This window comes from Hypanus sabinus, chromosome 13, assembly GCF_030144855.1.
Source record: "Hypanus sabinus isolate sHypSab1 chromosome 13, sHypSab1.hap1, whole genome shotgun sequence".
Lineage (NCBI taxonomy): Eukaryota > Metazoa > Chordata > Chondrichthyes > Myliobatiformes > Dasyatidae > Hypanus > Hypanus sabinus.
In genome coordinates this window covers 90,636,934-90,657,914 of record NC_082718.1, presented here as the reverse complement: position 1 = coordinate 90,657,914, position 20,981 = coordinate 90,636,934, and the positions used below count along the sequence as shown (strand labels likewise).

The 20,981-nt window shown below is 35.4% G+C and overlaps 1 protein-coding gene across 2 annotated transcripts in view; it reads left to right on the top strand.

Annotated features, from left to right (window-relative positions):
- ift81 (intraflagellar transport 81 homolog) overlaps positions 1–20,981 on the top strand; it is a 66,890-nt gene that overhangs the window by 30,246 nt on the left and 15,663 nt on the right. For both annotated transcript variants that reach the window (XR_009515426.1, XM_059988173.1), the window contains exons 11-17: positions 1,904–2,050; positions 8,405–8,554; positions 10,246–10,374; positions 14,908–14,997; positions 15,460–15,546; positions 17,548–17,619; positions 17,705–17,790. Coding sequence is in view for 1 of the 2 variants with exons in the window: in XM_059988173.1 (XP_059844156.1) it covers positions 1,904–2,050; positions 8,405–8,554; positions 10,246–10,374; positions 14,908–14,997; positions 15,460–15,546; positions 17,548–17,619; positions 17,705–17,790 (761 nt within the window). In the remaining variant the exon portion in view is untranslated. The remainder of the gene's footprint in view (positions 1–1,903; positions 2,051–8,404; positions 8,555–10,245; positions 10,375–14,907; positions 14,998–15,459; positions 15,547–17,547; positions 17,620–17,704; positions 17,791–20,981) is intronic.

The window sequence follows — 20,981 nt, the reverse complement described above, 5'->3', positions numbered from 1 at the left end:
GTAGTTCAATGATGGGGCAAATGAAGCCTCTGGTTCAAGAGGCTGATGGTTGTAGGTAGTAACTGTTCTTGAACCTAGTGGCGTGGGTCCTGAGGCTCCTGTACCACCTTCCTGATGGTAGCAGTCAGAAGAGAGCATGGCCTGGGTGGTGGAGGTCCTAGCTGATGAATACTGTTTTTTTTGTGAAGGTGTTTGTGCAGATATTCTCTGTGTTAGGAAGGTATGAAAGGGTAGATTTTGAGATGTTTCCAGTGGTGGGAGAGACTCAAATGAGGGGTGCACAATTAAGCTGAAAATTGAACTTAATTTTAAAATTAAATTTAAGATTAGGAACTTCTTGGGTTGGTATATGTTGGAAAGATTGGGGAACTTAGAGCTATGTGGAACCGGCACAGACAAGGAGATTAGACCCGAGCAAATTAACCAATTCAGGAAATGTACGCGACTATTAATTATGCCCCAGGTTCCCCCACCATCAGAGTTAGAATAGCTTGAAGTTGCTGTATTTACTCTTGCAAGTTTTTGTTTTACACAAAAGGTATATTTTGAAAATTTTCAATTTTTTGACATCTTTTGAAGAAATTTGGAATTCTATGGTCAGTAGCTACAAATTTCAGTCCTTGTTTGCTTGGAACCTTCATATTTAAACTTAGTAATTAATCTTCTACTCCAGCCGCTGTAGTATATGACCTTTATCTATTTTAGCTTGTACAGCATCCTTTATCCTTGATTGGGAGTATCCTCTTTGGTGAGGAAAAGTATTGGCTTGAAAAGTGAAACTGTAACTGTAACCTTTGTAACTGTAGAGACTTTCATGACTCCTGAGTGAAGGTGTATGACCTGAATTTTTACACAGCTGATTGCTGCTCTTGAGACAACTACGTTCCACTGTCAGATTCCCTCTCATAGAATTGAATGGGGAGGTGCTTCCAGTACTTGGGTTGAGAAATGTGTCTGATGAAACTGACTCAAATTCAGGAGGCTCGTTCACTAATGTTGAAAGGGTAAGCAAAATTAGAGCACATATTGTCAGTTCAGGCATGGTAATGAACAAAATGCAACGAATAGGAATATGTGAATTTTTTGGGGGTTGGGGGTGACCCTTCTTGCTTATGAATACCCAAACTACTGGATTCTTTTAACACATGTAGTTAAGTTGAACAATGTAATCGACAATGGTGTTGCAGAAATAATACACCATTGTGAAGCTTTAGCTTTTTGTCTGGAAGTTGAATACAGTACTTAAGCTTCTGCTGAGGGGTTGATGAAAATGTGCGATTGCACAATGGGATTAGTATTTTTGCTTGTTTCTGATTTTCATCATAACCTTTTGAAATAATATGTGACAAGCCCTGGTTAAGGTTTTTACTGCTATGCCGTAGATATATCATTTTATCAGTTCTGAAAAAGCAGTGCATTCTTCTTTTAGCATGTTTGGGTTTCCGGTTAAAGGTAAGGGGCTATGATGTTCAACTTAGGAATGCTGTGTCAGCTAATCAGGATGGTGGAATTGGGAGAAGGTTCTAGAGAAAGCTGGGTGGAGAGAGATTTGTGACGGACACTGGTGGGGTTCGTGGTCCTTTTGGCGGGAGCTGTGGAGAAGATAGGAGGAAAAATGGAGGAGGATGTCGTGGGAAGCCTCCCCGTTGCATGAAGTGCTTTGTGAAAATGAATGGCTTCAAGGAAGAAGGGTCACTACTTCCAAAAAAGAGCCCGTTGTTCGAGATGAATTTCAAGCAAAGTTCAGAGTTTGGTATGTGCTTTCCCACAGACCGTGGGTCCGAAGTGTGAATAAAAAGACAACTTCAACATGAGTTCCAAAGTTCCATGTTTGGATTGGTTTTAACTGTAATGAGACCTTAGAAATAGCCAATTTCTAAAGTAAAATTTAAATTTCATCCAGGCATCTATCATTTCCCACAAAAAAGAGGCAAAGGCTGAAGAGTTACAAGAATGCAGAGAAGAACTTCTGAGCATGGAGAAAGAGCTGGCACAGAAAACGAGTCAGGCTCGTGATTTTGATGGCACTGAAGTTCTGAAAGGTGATGAGGTAAGATAACTGAAGCAGGTTATATCAATACTATCTCATCTGTTGAAGAAAGAACAAGATATTTGTTAGGTGTTGTACATTCTAGTTTGATATACATTTATTGATTCATGATGTGTGTGTCATACATGCAACCTCTGAAGTTCCATTGGTATTGTAAGAGTACTATTCAACAAGGAGTTAACTTTGATAAACTGAATTGCTTTGCTGTCTTGTCTTGGGGGTTTTCTCCTTAATTGATAAAATGGTCTGGTGCCTTCTTGGAGTTTTATGAGCTCTGAGAAAATTTGAGATCTTTTTATAATAAAAACAAAATGTTGTAAATGAGCAACACGTCAGCATATATCTGTGGAGAGAGAAACAGATTTAATACTTCAGGTGGAAGACCCTGCAAAGTAAAAGATTGTTAATATCTTTGTTTTAAACATTGAATATTTCATTTATTTGTTCTTGTGCATTTGGAAGAAAATCAGCATTTGTTTTTCATCCCTACTTGCCTCTAAAAGTTGCTGCTTGTCTTTCTCTTGAGCTGTACAGATCATCAACATAATCTCACAATTCCATCAGGAATACTTTTCCAGGATTATCCAATTGCCATGAAAGGGTATTGATGTATTTCAGCATAATCTGCAATTTGGAGGCAATAATGTATATTTTTGTTTTCTAGGTGGTAGAATTTATGAATTTTAAAGTTGTTTCTAAAGAAATCATGGTGAATTGCTGCAGTAAAACCCAGCAGATACAATCATAAGTGATGATAGAGTTATATAGTTATGCCAGTCCAGTTGTCTGACTGAGCTAGTCCCATTCGCCTGCATTTGGTTTATATCTCTTTATCCCTAATGTGATCAGAGTTTCTACCTCTACTATCATGTCAAGTTGTGAGTTCTAGAGCCCAGCTAACATCTAGGTGGGGGAACAAGTACCCTTTAATACTTCTACGTGCCTTAAATATGTGTCCCTTAGTTATTAAACTCTCTGCTAAAGGAGCTGGGCCCTTACTATCCATTCTACCCATGCCTATATGATCATGAATGTCTCAATCACATTACTGTTCAGTCTCCATTACAAAACAACCAACCCCAACTTAGTTAATCTATCTTCATAACCAAAATTATTCAGGCCTTGTATTACCTTTATAAATCTCCTCTGTAGCCTTTGTAGTGTTACAGTGTTTCTTTTGAGGTAGCAGTGAAAACTCTGCAGATTAAACTAGTTATGGATACCCGATTTCATTTGACGGTTGACCTCCCTGGTCTTGTATGTGGCTGCAAAAGAAAAGTATTGGTATTGGTTTATTATTGTCACATTTACTGAGATGCATTCAAAAAATTACCATTTGAGAACTATTCTTTTGAATTTAACTGGACTTTTGTTTCCAAAATACTTCTAATTAAGCTTATCAAATAATTTTGCCTCAGCAAGTACTACAATGATAATAGTGCAGATTCAAAGTAGTAATGATAAGTACATGTGTCTATATTATTAGTGCTCTAAGGATATTGGGATTCTTGGACATAGGCAAATGTGATATTTATATTAGTTATTATTTTTCCTGCTGAGTCATTTACAAATTGCCTGGTAAGGGAATTGGGTTTGGAGGGGTGGTGGAATATGCTGCCTGACAAAATAATGTAAAATGCTGGATATATCAGATCAGGCAGTGTGAAAATAAATATATATGGTGACTACCACCCTATAATTCAAATTTGCATAAACAACTCATCAATATACATCACTGATATATACATATGTAGCATTGAAAATGAGACATTTTAATGGGTTAAGAAAAAAATTAAGAGATGCCATGTCAATTCTTGACTCAGTTGTGTTATATTATAATTTACTTCTGCCCACAACAAAATCCTGCAATAACCTTCATAGTTACTAAAATCAACATAGGTGGGAAATTTGTACAGGTATTGCTGAGGTGAGTTTGGATGTTGCGGTTTTAAATGTTCAGAAAACAACATTATGAATCAAGCTGCTTTCTGCCTGGGTTAAGTCCCTTAGTGAAGCCAATAACAGTAATGAGAAATGAAATATGGAGGTTCAGACATTGTGCCTTTCTACAGTTTTAGTTTAGTATTAGTTTGCTCATTTATGCTGCTGAGAAAACACAATTAACTACTTTTCAATCACTATGTTTAATTCCAATCTGATGAATTGCATTCACCTCAACTGTTTATTCAAAAAGGTTTTGACCTCTGTAAATGTTTGAATTTATCCCCCTAGCCTTGTAAAAAGATGTTTGCCACCATTTCCTCAGAAGAATTGGGGCCTAGTCAACGCTGAATGTGTTAATGTAAACAGCATGTGTTTGCGGAAAATCTATTCTAATTAATCTGACACTGCATAGAAGGATTAGAGTCCATGTTCTTTATAAAAAGAGTCAGGTTATAAAACTCTGCTTCAAGCTGTTCTTCAAAGCTACTTCAAAGGCACTTTGTACAGTAATTTTGCTAAATACAAGGCTATTTCAATAATGTATTTTGAAGATGGGGAATGGAACCAGGCTGCTACCCAGCCCCTGAGCAAGACTAATATTTAAATTTGAAATATATCTTGTTATTTTACTATATACTAAAAAACAATACATCAATGTCAATGCTGCTACATTCCATCTTGCTATGTGCTTTGGGATAACCTGTCCCTATCTGTTAAACAAATGAAGATGATATTGCTCATTCTGGAAGTTGAGAGGATTGTGGTGAAGATTTCCCACTTTATAACAGTTCATTGCCTCCTCTCAATACTGTAAGAAACTGTTGCTCCTGAGTGGCGTTTGCTTGTGTGAGCAGTTTTATATTGCCCCAACGATATTCCCCAACCAGTTTCAAATGGATCTATAAACACCGCAAGCTAATACTGTTGTTGGCCGTGGAGAATTGTATGGGCTGTATATTTATAGCCCTTAAGGTCTTTTGTTAAAGTCTCCATTACACTGGTTGTACCTAATGTTTGTGATTATTGTGCTTAGTAGAATTATTCAATTTTCAAAAGGATAGAAGTCATTTTCATGCAAGTGTTATTTCTAAGGGTAAATGTGTGTTCCAGCTTAAGCTGTAAATATTATTTTCTTTTTAATTGACATGAGGTGGAGCTGCATACCTATGGTGTAGTCTGAGACCTACAGAGGAGGAAGGCTGAGTGGGTGGATGCTTGTAACCTATTAAGTATGTAGTGCTGCAGCTCCAGTTACCAAACTATGATTATCATTTGTGGCTTGCCAAAAAACAGGTGGCTATGACCCATGACAAATACGTTACACATGTTGCATTCTTTACACAGTATTTGAATAAGCTCCATAGATCTTTTGAAGATCAAAGTATAATTAACATGCAAGCTTCAACAAGTTTGCTTCTTATCTTTGTTAATAAGTCTACAAATTAAAAATTTCTCAGTAGCTCTTTGATTAGCTTCCTTCAACAAATGCACGGCTGGTACCAGCCCTACAAATGATGACAGCTTTCTTTTTCTCTTTAATGCTTATCAAAGAAGTTTACAATGTGGTTCAAATCATGTAAATTGTAGGCACTCTAACTGTATTTTATGAATTTACATGGACACATAATCAAAGCATTCACACAAAATTTTGAAAGGTTAAATGCTTTGCTTGAACCAGCTTTGAAACAAATTTGCTGTCGTATTTGAATTTCCCTTTGTTGCATCAGCTGGATTTTTGTTTTAACTTATTGCAATTATGCTGTACTAAGGAGTTGATTCATTAGGCTGCACACAGCAACTGGCAGTTTTTTTCAGCATGAAACCTTCTTAGTAAGGGTAATTAGAAGGGAAGAAAGAGATTCAATTTTATTTACCTTTCCCTGCTATTGCCCCTCTCTCCCATGCAGTTAGAATTTTTTATTTCAGAATTCCAGCTTCTGTTAGTTTGTTGCTTTTTGTTGTTCAGTGAAAGAATAATCAGGTAGAATTTGGCAATTTAGCATATCCTGTGTTTGGTCCTCAATAAGTATCTGATTTCAGACAGGTAGCTGCTGCCAGGTACTACAATGAATTATTATGCAGCTACATTTGTGACTAGGATTGGTATTCAGTTTTGAGAAATTATGATTTGCTACTTTGCGTTACTTGGCTAGCATCATGTATAAATGAAGAATGACCACGTTGGGGAAGCCTCAGAAGGGAACTGGTATTTCTAGAACTGTGTTCTACTCCTGTTGAAGGACTCCTGGTTTATTTCAGGGGTAATGAGACTACCCAAGCCTGTAAATTATTAAGTATACTGATGCCACCAAACCTGGCATTAAAATGAAAGTGCAATGATTTTCTTTTACTTTAATATTCATAAGTTTATTTCCTTTATGACCTTGTTTTGCAGTCTGAGAGGCTGCTGAGACAACTGCCATAGATTGAAGAAATTTGCATCTGTTGACCAGGGTAAAGTAGTGAGGTGTCAGACCAGAATTATGACTAATTTTGCATGACTTTGGCAAGATTGTTGAAAGACCAAGGAAGTAATTACACAGCATGAACAATGAATTCATTTACATAATTTGTCATTTCTTGGGATTTTCACATTGAAAACTAACCCAATGTGCCATTAGAATATAACAAATCTTTTTTAGAAATTCTGGATCTTATATTTCGGTACATATCATTAATAAGAATGGGTAAAAGATATATTTTAACTTGTATTTTTGTGGTTGTTTTTCTTTCAATAACTTGCTGTGTTTTGCCACAGCAACTTAATTATTTCACCAATGATTAAATGTGACTATTAATTTTAGTCTGAATGTAACAACTAGATAATTGGTGATAAATGTGTCCTGGAATAGAATAGTGTGGGGTTATCCCTCATGATCTCTGTGTTTCCCAAAAACTGAATTGTAATCAATATCCATTAATACTTGGTATTATAATCAATACCCATTTATGATGCACTAGAGAACGTAAGATGAGCTCTAGAGAGATTTGAGCTGTTGGTAGAATCTGTCATTCTATAATAATGAATGCTCATTGATGAGTGCTGCCATTTTAACACAACCTGTCCTAATGCTGCAGAGCATTCGATTGATACAGAGTGCAAAAAAAAGTTCCATTCCATTTGGAATTAAATCTTAGTATTTAACATACATGAGTTAATACATCATTAACTGCAAGAAAGTGCCAAAACAGAAGGGTGGCATGGCAACATAAGGGTTAACATAATGTTTTACAGCAGCAGCTGTAAGATTGGGATTCAACTTCCACCAAGGGTATGTAAAGAATTTGTACATTCTACCTGTGATTGTACGGGCTTTCACCGGGTGTTCAAGTCTACTGTATTCCAAAGCTGTGCAGTTATGATTAGCGAGTTACGGACATGCTATTTTGGCGCCAGAAGTAAGGTGACACATGTGAACTGCCCAGCACAATCCTCACTGATTTGATTTCATGCAAAATTGTGTATTTCACTATATGTTTCATTGTACATGTAACAAATAAAGCTAATCTTTTTCTTCATAAAATACAGTTTGGAACTGAAGTGTAACAAGTGTTAAATAGGTGGGTTGTTGGGTGCTGTAGCTTGTTGGGCGGCAAGGGTCTGTTCTACATTGTATCTCTAAGTAAATTTTTAATAAGTAACCTGGTCTGTTTCTGATTGAGAACATTTAAACTGCTTTGATATGCCGTATTAGTGAATGTTATGAATTTTTGGTCAATTTCATTATTATAAGTTATAAATTTACATTTAAGTCATTCAGCATAAGTAAACTGTATCTGTTAGGTCTTTTAATGGAAATGAAATCTGGCTAATTGATTTAGAGGAAATAGAAAGTCTACTTAAATTAATATTTCAGTGGCAAATCTAGAACAAATTATATTGCAAAGATTGTAGACTATTGATAATTATATAACATGAAAATTAGCTTTGTACTATAAATGCTAAAGATACTATGTGGAGTATGAATTATGGATCACAACAATCGTATTGAATGTGTTATTATTTTTAAGCTCATATTAATTATTCTTGGCTTAGCTGCTGAATTTGTTTTAATTTTTTTTGGTTGGGGAAGAAAGGGTTCAAATTTTGGTATGAATTATTTAAATAAGATGCTTCAACATTTAGCTCCATGGTGGAAAGTTAGTGGGTGGGGAAAACTCTACGTGATACATTTTCATGACTATTTTTGGCTTCCTGCCTAGGACTTTTTATAGACTATTCCATGTTGTCTAAGAAAATGAGACTGCCATATTTAGCTCTGGCAGTCTCTCTTTTGTTCTGTAGACGTAAATTATTGTCAATTCTGAAACTAATAATACCTTTTTTCCAGTATTTTTGTATTGGAGGCAGCAGGCCTCCCAATTTATTTTCAGCACTGACTATATTAACTTGTTCTCATTAAATTTTAGTTCAAACGCTATGTCAGCAAACTTCGTAGCAAGAGTACTGTATATAAGAAGAAGCGCCAAGAACTGGCAGAACTGAGAGCAGAATATGGTGTCCTGCAAAGGACAGAAGAAATTCTAAAACAGCGGCATGAAGCCATGCAGCAACAACTGGTAATATGAAAACCTTGCTTTCAGTACACTTCAATGCTCAGGTCCATTCTGAGAAGTTACTGATAATTTATCTGAAATGATACAACTTACCATGAAACATTTCAGTCATCCCCCTACAAGTTCCAGTGCCTTTAAGTAATGCTCAGTGATTACTGAGAAAAGTATAAATTAATATTAGCTTCTAATTTATAATTTTTATCTTTAAGCATGTAGAATGTCTCAGATAATTAAATATTGTTTTTTCACATTCTTTACATTAAACCTATTTGTAATTCTTTGCCCTCTTTGAAATTTAAGGTATTGACAGGAGCTAGTATTCTATTTAAAGTTCAAAGTACATATATGTCAACATATAGAACTCTAAGATTAATTTTCTTGCAGGCATATGCTGTATGTCCAAGAAACACAATAGCATTAATGAAAGACTACACTGAACAGAATGGTCAAACAACCATGTGCAAAAAACAACAAAATGTGCAAATACAAAAGAAGTAATAATAATAAATAAATATCGAGAACAGGAGGTGAAGAAAGCTTGAAAGTGAATCCAAGGGTTATGAGAACAACTCAGTGATGAGTGAATGAAGTTGTTCCCTCTTTTTATATCTATTCCCTCAATTTCTATCTATTGATTTTTAAAAAATAAGCAAATGTCTACTTGTCATTTATTATCATCTGAGGAAAAAATTTATAATATTCAAAAATAGGATTTTATGAATCTATTATTTTGCCTATGCAGTTGTGTTCTTTGTAAACAGGTGTTATTACACAGGAATTAATTTTTTATTGCTCAAAAAAATTTGCTGGTACCTTTTGCAACAGATTTTTAATGTTGCTCTGTTCTCTTTGATAGCATCAATTTTAGTTCAAACTTCCATAGTATTTGTCCTTGTTACAGTTATCTTTGGTTCTTTAGCTAGGTTTTACTAAATGTTTTTTTAAAATCCAAAATATGTAGAATTGAATTTGCTTGGTAATCCCCCATGTTAGCTCCCTTAAGCATTTAAACTCAGCTGATCCTCACAGTAATGGAGACTACAACCTGTAAAATTTAGTTCATCCAAAATTTTAAAGTTAAACGTTATAGATGTTGCAAACCTGAAAGCATTGGTGAAGAGAGAAACAATTAACATTTAAAGTTGATGTCTTTGAAAAACCTATTAGAATGATTTACAATGTTAGAAGTGCTATATAAGTACAGGTTATTGAAGAAGATGCAATTATAATTGATTTAATCAGCGCACAGGATGGGACTGTCATCAGATTGGTTTGATTTTGGTAGAATTTGCAGAGAATTTTGATAAAGGGTGGCATTGAAAGCATAATTGCCATATTAATTTACAGCTTCATTTCCTGCATCATTTTGCCTTTAACTATTATTGTTTTGTACCCAGATGTCAAAAGAGTGGATCCTTTGAAATTTATTTTCCCTGCGAGTTATTAGACTCAAGTTGTGTGAGGTGATGCATAGACAGAAAATAAAGCTGATAATAAGGTTTGATCATTCACAAAATGCATAAAGAGGTTATTCCTCATATGTATTCCAAGTGTATTTTAACTAGTGCTTTCATGGTTTATATTTTATGGTCCTTGGCTATTATACATCAGACTTGCATTATATTTGTTTAAGATTTATCTTACCAGCTGAGATCCGTATATGGTAATCTTTGTCAAATTATTTGTGTTTACAGCAAGCGATTGAAGCAAAGCATGGTATTACAGGTTTCAGTGACACTCAAGAAGAGCTGGAGAGAGTATCTGCATTGAAGAGCGAGTTGGATGAAGTGAAGGGACGTACACTTGATGAAATGTCTGAAATGGTGATCCTTTTTAAAAAGACTAAAATTAATTTACAGTTTGGATATATATTAAGAGTTTACAATTTGTGGGGAACAGTTATAATAATTTAAATTATGGTAACTATGCTTCTTTCCACTACTTACCTAATACAATTGTAGATTGCCAGTGTTATTTGACTCCAATATCCTTTAATAATAACATTCTATGAGGACAATTTACTGGCTGAAATATCTGTATGTTACACATTCCCACTCAATAATGCTTGAAAATATCCATTGTAGAGCTTTTCTTCTGCCCCCTGGATGAAATTGGACCAGAGTTTGTAGATGGAACAAGAGTATAACTTCCAGCATTCACCACCATCGTTAACAACAGCTTCTAATGTCCACCTGCATGCAATTAAACACAGAAGTCTGGAGGTTCCCTTGCTACTTCTTGTCAAGGCCATGTTGGGGGTCTCAAAGCTAAATCGTTAATTTGATGTGAGCTTTTTTGTGCTCATCTTAGTGTAAGACCAATAAAATCTAAGTCCCCAATGAATGGAGTTTAACTGAACTCTCAACAGTAGGGTAATTAGAATTGCCAGTTAAATACTTGTCAAATTGCATTATGAATAAGAAAAATCCATAATTATTGCCGAAGTACCTCTTAGTTCTGAAAATCTAACTTTATTTGTGCGCTCCTGAATTCTCTTAGAATAGTATTTTCATGGATTTTAAAATAAATTGTAAATATAAATTTATTTGATTGTTTATGATTTTTCAGCCTCTACCCTTTCATTCTGTGATGTATTTAAAGATTATAAAAATTAGAACTATCAGAATCCTTCAGTTTGATTAGCAGGTTTTGTGATGTAACTCTGCTGAATGTGGCAAATCTTAAACAGAAACCATTTAATAACAGCTTGTACCAGATGAGGGGAAGTGTACTCCATTCAGTCCTGAAGGAGCAAGCACTGCTGCTTTATTGTTGAACAAAAAATCCATTCGGTTGATTATTTTATTTGTCTGGAGTTAATTCTGAACTTGATCTATACTGAATTCTGTAGCACTTACTTAATCAGTATTCTGCACTTCTCAGAGCTATAGATATTTGCATAAAATATCCCATGCACACATTTAAAGGGGAGTATATAATATTTATCAGTTTCTATGCACTCTTAGCTCTTTTGCAGTGATCCCAGCACCTATTTTTAATGTTGTTTCATGAGAATGAGAAGTGCTAGGGAGTTTAGTCTACCGCAGATGGAACATCTTTGAATTTAACTATTCTTTTATTGAGACTGATGATGATAGCAACCAGTGATTCTCAGGAAGTGTTAAACATCAGCTCAAACATTTCAGAAGTAAACAGTAAATGATCAACAGTAACTTGGGTGAAACGTGTTGTAAAAATCTAATATTTATTGCACATAGTTTGTATTCTGGAGTTGTCTTTAAAATCAGTACATTTATGTTGTTCTGTGAAAATGTGTAAATATAATATCTCTTGTGTAAATATTTTATTAATTTTAATGAAGTGAACATTGAATAGAATTAATTTATTGAGGGGGAAGAAAGTGGACTTTAGAGTGCAGTCACTCATTCATGATTTCTTGTAGATAATATGATCTGTTAAAGAGGTCTCAGTTTTTATTCTTTTTCTTCTTGGGCTCCTAGCTCTCAGGGGAGCAGAGGCCATTGACCTCCTATCTCCATCATCCAAAGTCAATGGTATGGTTGGAGTTCATCAAAGTTTCTGTAATCCATTGTACCCACTGTGCCTGGGGTGGGCTTATACAGCTTCACCAGAGCCCTGTCAGCCAGCCTTGCCCGTTTCCACCTCTCACGACGGGGACGTAGCATTGGACTTTGAGAGGCCTTGACTTTTATGCTGGGAGCAAAAACTCTGCTTGTTTGACTTCAGTCTGACAAGCAAAAGTAAGATTGACGTGTTTAGAACCTGTGAAAGAATTGAACAAGTTTAAACAATCTTTTATCAAAGCAATAGATGTGTGAAAGCATGTAATAGTAATTTCTTATTAATCTTAAGCAGTCATTGAATTCAGAAAGGGGCAAGTGATTTAAGCTTTTCTGTCATCATGGTCCTCCAGAGTTATGATGTCTGGAACATTAAGCAATTAGAGAATATTGCAGAAGTTTATTTTTCATTGCTGCTTAATTTCTTTTCTCACAATTTCTGAAAGGTGCCAGGGAGAGATTTTTCAGTCACCAGGCTATCCCGCCCAAATGCTCATTAAGTTCCTTTGTTCATCTTTCAATAATTTGATCATAGCATTTACATGTAATCATTTCAGGAAAAAGAACATTTAAGCTCATTGAAATTTTAATGAAAGGAAATTACAGTGAATGAGTAACTACCAGTATATTTTTGTGTTAACACCTTAAACAGGGTGTCAGATGTTTTTTCATAACTTTCTGGCATCTTCAAGAAAAAAGATAGTCAACTAATGTTACATTGATTTCTAATTTTAAAATCGTGCATATTTTTCTGCTGATGGAGAGTTAAATAGAAAGATAATTAATATCAAAATTCACCAAATTTGCACCCAAAGTAATGTTGATGCCAAGAAGAACACATTAATTGATTCTGGAAGACTGGCAGATAGATTTTTGTATGTTAATTCAAATCATAGGCATTACATAAATGACTTGAAAATTGCAACTGTATGTGTCATTTTAGTGTTGTACTAAATTTTTAGAAATATGTGTGCATTAATGTGTAATTCCTTAAAATGTTTCCATTTAAATTAAGATGAGACCTTTTAAAAATCCTTTTCTTATCTGTGCGTGTTGCTTGGGGCCTTGTGTAACCTGGAAAAGATAGTTAGGCAGCTTACTTTCGGGCAGTGACAGCAGATTAAACTCCATATTTGCATTAATGTGCTTAGCCTGTGTTCCATGACTATACGTGGTATTACACATGAGGCTCGTGATATTCTGCAATCTTTTTTTTTATAAAATAATGGCCCCCAACTTTTTCTCTCACTAGATAAAGAAGCTTCTTATTCACCATGAACATAAGAAAAAGAATGAGGAGGATGACATTTGACCCCTTGTGCCTGCTCATTCATTCAATATTTATTTTACCAAAACTTGCCTGCATTAATCCTATTTCCCTTGATTCCCTTAAAATCTAAAAATCTTGTGATTGAGTCTCCATAGCCCTACTGAATAAAGAACTCTGAAAATTCACCATTCTCTGGATGAAGAAACAGATGATCCTCACTTGGGGCCCAGAGACATCAGTCCAGGGAAGCATCAACACTGATTCCATCTTGTTAGGCCTCAAAAGAATTTTGTACATTTCAGTGAGATGACTTCTCAGTCTTCTAAACACCATGATTATTAACCAAATCTGCTTAATCTCTCCTTGGAGAAATTGTCATTCCTGGGATCAATCTGGCAAACCTTAACTACATTCCCTTTACCACAAGTATATTCCTCTTTAATAATGGAGATCCATAAATAATTATCCATATTCGGATTCATTTCTTTGTCACACGTACATTGAAATGTACAGCAAAATGTGTCATTTTTCTCAAGAACCAGTGCGACCCAACAGCGGTTCATGATGATCCTACTCATCACTACCCTTCTACTCAAATTTTCTTGAAATAAATGCCAATGTCCTATTTGCCTCCATAATTGACCACTGATCCTTTCAGTCAATTAACGGCGGTTGATGTATAAGGATACCCATTCCACCTGGTTGAACATGGCTTAAGTTTTTCAAATCAGAACAATAGGCAGATAGTTTGAGATCACACCTTTATAACAATTCTGTATTGGGAAGAGGAGTGTTTACATCAACATCTTCTGAATTTCCATCTGTGAGTGTGGATCCCTGAAGTTGCTGCCAATTTTATCCAGAGGTAACATTAAACATTGTTATTACTATTACAAATTTTGAAGCAATATGCTCTTGCTGCAGGTAAAAGTACATTATTCTTTGTCCTACATCATATTTGTAATGTCAATTTTTATCTTATGTGTCTGTGTACTTGCTATTATTTCTGGGTTTGCTTCGACATTTTTTAACCTTCTGTTTCTTTTATCATTTTAACCATTTTCCTGTGATTCTTTGTGTTGGCTCAAGTTAATTTCAGTGAAGACCTCAGATTAACAGAAAGCAGATTTTCACATAATTGGTATGGGTTTCAGTCCAGTGATTTGAGAAGGTGCAAGTGAAAGATACCATCTAAATAAATCTTTCCTCTTTATCAATTTCATTACATAATCCTTCCCCAGGAAGGTCAGCCAAAGGGGCATGTATTCATTTGTACTTGGTCAATATTTACAACTGTTTGCCACATTGCTGTTCTTTCTCCCCCACCCCCACTTTTAGATTCTCTATATAATATGTTTCTGCAATATAAGATTCATAAAAGAAGAGAAACAAAAAGCTGTGCATAAATGCATATTATTGGTGAGAATTTCAGTATGTAAATGGCAATTCTGCCAGCTTATAGCAAAAAAGAAAGTAATTGGGAAAAGTGCCATAACTGTTAATGCATAGATCTTGTTTATTTTTGTGTGCCAATTTTTCTACAGATAAAGAAACTTAATAATAGTATTGCTGAAAAAAAATCTGCCTTGGCCCCAGTCATCAAAGAACTACGACCATTGAGACAGAAATGCCAGGTGAGTGGTGGACTTTAAGCAACAATGAGAGTACTGTCGTAATATGTTGCTTCTTGCCCTTCTTTTGGCTGGTTGCCAAGTTACTGCACCAACTTAGTCAAAACAGTAAGTGCAGTAACTTCCATTGTGTCAGTTGGCAGACAATTTGCCATCTTTGCATTACTCACAAAGTAGCTACTAAAGTACAGGAAAGTGTTCGAACAAGTGTTATTTGGAGAATAATTAGGCTTAACCAAACAAATTCCATGCTGAACACCAGGATGAATCCCGCAAGTAACAATATTTCACTCCACATACAAGGATGTGAAGCCACCTGTTTGGTTTACACATGAACTTGGATGTGTAAATTTATTTCAGAATGCAAGGTCTTGACTTGTGATTGACAAGGACATACATTGTTTGAGTGTCGCATGCTGCTAGTTCACAGTTTCATTTACATGACAGTTTGCCCTTTCACATTAGGAACTAACTCAAGAGTATGAAGAAAAAAAAGCACTCTATGACAGCTGTGCAGCAGGCCTGGAAAGCAACCGATCTAAGCTTGAACAGGTAAATAAAGGTCATAATTTAATCCACATATGCGATAATTCCTATGCCCATTTTAGACTTTTTACACTACTTGGATAATTTAGAGGGATTTTTTAAAGCACTTACATGCAATACAGAACATTTTGTAAAACTGCAACCTAGACTGAAGGAAAGGACTCACCCCAGAACTCTGCCTGAGTTTTGCTAAATCAGTGCAAGCAGTAATTGAACATGTCTATGACTTAGTGTTAATTTTCAAGGGCTTGTAAATATTGATAGAACTGATTAAGAATTGTGAAGTTTTATTACATCCTTACAATCTCTCTACATAGAACGATTTAGTTTCTTTTTGTTTAATTTGACAGTTATGAGTTAAAGTTTCACTCCTGTTACTTGTGCACAAAAATCTAGGGTAACACTTTAGTCAACAGCTTCCTTTGCTTTAAAAGTCCCAAAGCTCTATTTTAAAGAAGCACAACAGGGTCACCGCAGTGTTCTGGCAAGAATGCTTCTGCCAATGTAGATCATTCACTCACTATTTCTAAGATACATTATCTGGTCCTTATCTTGCTGCTGCTAATGGAAGTTTGCTGTGCACCTCTTTGAGTGTAAAGCATTTTTAGGATATCTTGAAAAGAGTGTGAAGATGTATCTTCTTGTACTTGTAAATTCATTTTCTTTTGAAGCTGTGTTTGTTTCCGATATAGTCAGTGCAAGGATAGCTAACTGTGGTAATTCTCTGTTCAGTCATTTTGTATTGATCAGTCTGAGTTTCCCCAAATTGGAATCTGGTTTACTAAAACAACATCAGGCTTTAGCTATCTGTTAATAGTTCTTGCTTTCTGATGGCATTCACCAATGTGAAATATCAAACTATTTCTAATAATTTTTTATTTCAATTACCCATTTTTGTCCTAGAATTTCTGGAAAATACCATTAGTGGTACTGCAGCATACTTCATCATTTTCCCCTTGCCCAGGAGGGGAAATTTAAATGCAATTAATTGGCAAAGATTTCACTAAGATCAATCATTTTTGTTAATATTATTCAATTGTTTCCACCACTTGTGGAAAACATCCACCGATCTGTTTCTTGCTTGCAGAACATCACTTAATACAAAAGACCAGAATGTCTGTGTTTTCAGGCATGTGAATAATGTGTTCATCTAGGTTTATGCCCAGGACATTAAGTAAATAAGACTTCAGGAATTTCGCCTATTTTCTGAGATTTTTTTTGTTAGTCATTGTAGCCTGCCCTACTCTCATTTGACTTGAATACTTGAGAATTCAAAGACTAGGAAAGACCTTCCCTATATTAAATACATCAAGAGGCCCTGAGGATAAGATCATGTTGCAAAATTATCCTTGTTGATGACAGTTCATCGTCATTTTATTGCTCATAAAGAACTGTTGCTGCCAGTGTCACTTGGCCTTCTGGGATACTTGGGAAGTATATTTTGCGACCAAAGAAATTCGAATGTTCTGTTCAGGTTAGTGATAGATAGGTTCAGCGTATATGGTGTAACCAAACAGAGTTGCTTTCCATTTAGGGAAAATTGAGAAGGTTTCAGCTTATCCATTGCTACCAAATAGAGCCACTGTCCATTTGGGGAATGTTAATAATTCTGTGGAGTTACTGCAAAATCATAATTGTGTTAGTTGGGAGGATTTAGAACCTTTTGAATAGAAAGCATCTTCTCTAGGTTTGCTTGCTATAAGAGATTATTGTTTAAAAAAATGACATAACTCTTAAAAGGTTTGCTGATTAAAGTTAACTGGCAATTTTTAGGAAGGCTGGTAAAAATATTTCTATAATTATTGTTTGTAGGTAGGATTTCATTGAGTAAATTATAATTACTTTTTGGTAGGAAAGGTCATTATCTTTTTACTTTAATGATGAACTATATTCAAAAGGATAGTCGACTAAAATATGTGTAATATTGATTGTTTATAATATTTAAAATGTAGTTTGTGATTAAATTTCTCTCAGATAAAGTGATTCTTAAATGAGAACCTTTTTCAGGAAGTCCAAGGACTCAGAGAAGAATGTGCTCAGGAGGAATCTAGATACCATTATACCAACTGCTTGAGAAGGGTATAAAAAACTCTTGTAACTTCCTATTGATTTTATTAGCTTTGGGAAAACATTGCAGAGATTAAAGTTGTTTTCTGCTGAACAGATTACTGAAAGACAGATACAGCGTGCTGCTGATGAAATGAAACTATACGTATCTGCAGATCCACAAGAAAGAAGGAAAGCTATGAGGTACCTGCAAGTTTAAGTACTTATGTTTTTATGTGTATGTATATATTCTGTGGATATCTATTTAATAACTTGTGCAACAGTTTCCTTTTAGTCTAGGAAATAACATTTCCTTGCTGTATATTTATAAAATTTTGCATCTGAGCCATCATTAATGGAGCATGTTATATCTCTGTTCTGTTTCATTATATCTCTTGCCTCTGTCATGTTTGAATTCCTTAAAGTTCTTTATTGTTTGCTGTACTTGTCACCTTTCTCAATGAAAAGCTTTTCTGATCTTCTACCACCTTCCCATTTGGGCGCTGATGGAGAGCCATCAATTAATGAATTACAAATAAAATAAGAAAGAACAACAGGAGCTGGAAATATGAAATAAACCAGAAAGAGCTGTAAAAACACCAGCAGATTAAGTAGCATCTGTGAAAGAAAACCAGAGTAGTGTTAGGTTTCAGGTTGAAGGCTATTCATCAAAACAGGGAAAAGAGGATCACTACTGACTCCTGCCCTTATTCCAGTCACTGATCTCATTTTTAATGCACCCTAGTAATTTTTTGGACCTATGTGTCAGGCGAGAGGATACATAACAAACGAACGATATGTTCAGGCAGAGAAGAATTATTTTTTATAATGGAAAAGTAGTCAAGGCACTCATCATGAGAATGAGATCTTAATGTTCACTAGCTCTATAGAGCATTTGTATTTGGTGTTATGTTTTTATGTATCCTGAAAAAAACACCATTTGCAATCTCATGTGCCCTGTTTTGTGTGATGTATCTTATGACTCAAGAGATCTAGGAGTAGTTTGGTTGTTAGATGAAAGCTAGCCTGTGAGTGATTGGAGAATGAAATGTTAGCTCTGTTTTGCTTTCCACAGTGGCCACCTGACTTGTAGTGTGTTGCTATTTTTATATTAATAAAGTCTGTGATTTCTGCCCAAATTCTGAGGTTAATCAATTGCCATAAAAGTAAAGTGCAGTGCCACAAGACTTTGAACAGATGAGAGTAGGATGGGAAGTGTGTGTTATCAAAATGATAAATTGGAGAATGAGTAGGCAACTTGGTTCTACAAGCCAGCTCTGCTTTTTGTCAAGATCATGGCTGATATTTCACCTTACTACTGTTTTCTTGTACTTAAAAGGGAATGTACCTTGATCCTCTTAATAATGAAAATCTATCAACTTCCTTTTTTGAATAAAATATCAAACTGAGCCTTCTATAGCTTTGTGGGGTAAAGAAATCTATTTACCACCCTCTACATGAATAAATTTTGCCTCATTTTAGTCCTAAATAGGTTACTCAGTCTTCTGAAATTGTGACTCTGCTGCTAAACTCTTTGGCCAAGGGGAAACATTCACCCTATATCTACTCTGTCAAGCCCTATAAGAATTCAGAACATTTCAAACTATCTGTATGTTCATATGACTGCAGAGAATACTGTCCCTTGAACCTCTTCTTTTACAGCAAACCTACCACAATGGAACCAATCTGGTTAATCTTTGAATTCTCTTAATGACAAGAATATCCTTCTTTCAGTAAGGAGATAAAAAAAACTATACAATTTTCCAGGTACTGTCTCAGCAAAGTTAGATAAGGTACCTTTTCTCCTGGATTCAAATGAGGCCAAAAAACCATTTATCATGTTTGTATGTTGTCTTTCAGTAATCCATAGACACATAGGTCCATTTAAACACCAGCATTTCCTAGTTCTTACCATTTATAAATCATTCTGGTTTTCTCTTTTAATGCACCAAAAAAATGGATAATGTTAACACAAAGTACACTGCAGATGCTGTGGTCAAATCAACACGTACAAGCAAGCTGGAGGAACTCAGCATCCGGATGCTGCCCGATCTGCTGAGTTCCTCCAGCTTGTTTGTACGTGTTGAAATGGATAATGTTCTTGTCCACTTATTCAACTTGTCTATGTTCCTTTGAACCTTCTTTATTTCCTCTTCCTTATTCACAATAATGCCTACTTTTGATTTATCAACAAACAGGGAAAATCAATGTTTACTCTTGTTCCCTCCATCCAGTCAAATTGTTGATTTGATTCGAGAATATAAGACCATAAGATATAGGAGCAGAATTCAGCCATTTGACCATTTGAGTCTGCTCCACAATTTCATCTGTCCATCTTAAGTAGTAGGACATTTACTACCCACTGATCCACAAGGGTAATCCTAAAATCTGTGATGTTTTGTAATTTGATAACCAGAGTGTTATAACTGCCTTTCAAACTCTGGAGGTAGACTATTAGGTCCTTTGAAATTACCCCTCATTTTTAAATTTCTTCATTTTTTCGAGCATCTTTTTAACTATACTTATTTCCTATATTTGTACATTCTCCCTAAGTCTTTGGTTCTCTGGTATTTCTAGCATGCTTGTTGTCTCATTTCACAAAAAGACAGGCGTAACGTAGTTACTTAGTTCTTCTACCATTTCTTCATTCTCCATTGTAAATTCATCTGCCTCGTCTGTAAGGGATTTGGATTTAGATTCTCCAGTCATTTTGTTTTTACAAACATTAACACGAGGAGCAGTTTCTGTCAGTGCCCAACAATGGCATGGGGGCGGGCCTTACCCACATATCACCATAGCAACTGCCCTCACAGGCACCCTCACCATACTGAGCCACGGGGCATCTCATTGCTACATCCATACCAGGTGTCCAGGGCAGCCGCAGGGAGGACAGGAGTTCACTGGCACATCAGTGTTATCAGTCCGTAATACTGTAATATTTATCTAAAAAGATTTAGAAAGAAAGAATATTTATAGAGTTGTTTCCACAACCACTCTTGTTCTTGGGAATGCAACTTGAGCATTGCAAGTTATGGGTCCATACTGATTACAGTTCTCTATGCTTATCCTCTTACTCTTGTTACATGCTCCTCTTTGCTGTTTTTTTCCTTTTGCTGTACTCAATATTGCAGCTACTATTTGATGGCATATAAATAATGCCAACAATGTTTTCTGCCTTTGCTGTTTCCCAAACCTAAACTGATTCCAAGATTACATCATGATATGCTCAGCCAAGATTACTTTTCACCAGTGTAATCTCATCACTAATAGTTCTACCCCACCTCCTTTTCCATTTTGTCTTCGTAAGTTTTGAATATTCATCCAGCATTTTGTGTGTATTGCTTGAACGTTCAACTCTCAGCTTTGGGCACCTAGAGCCATGTTTCTATAATGGC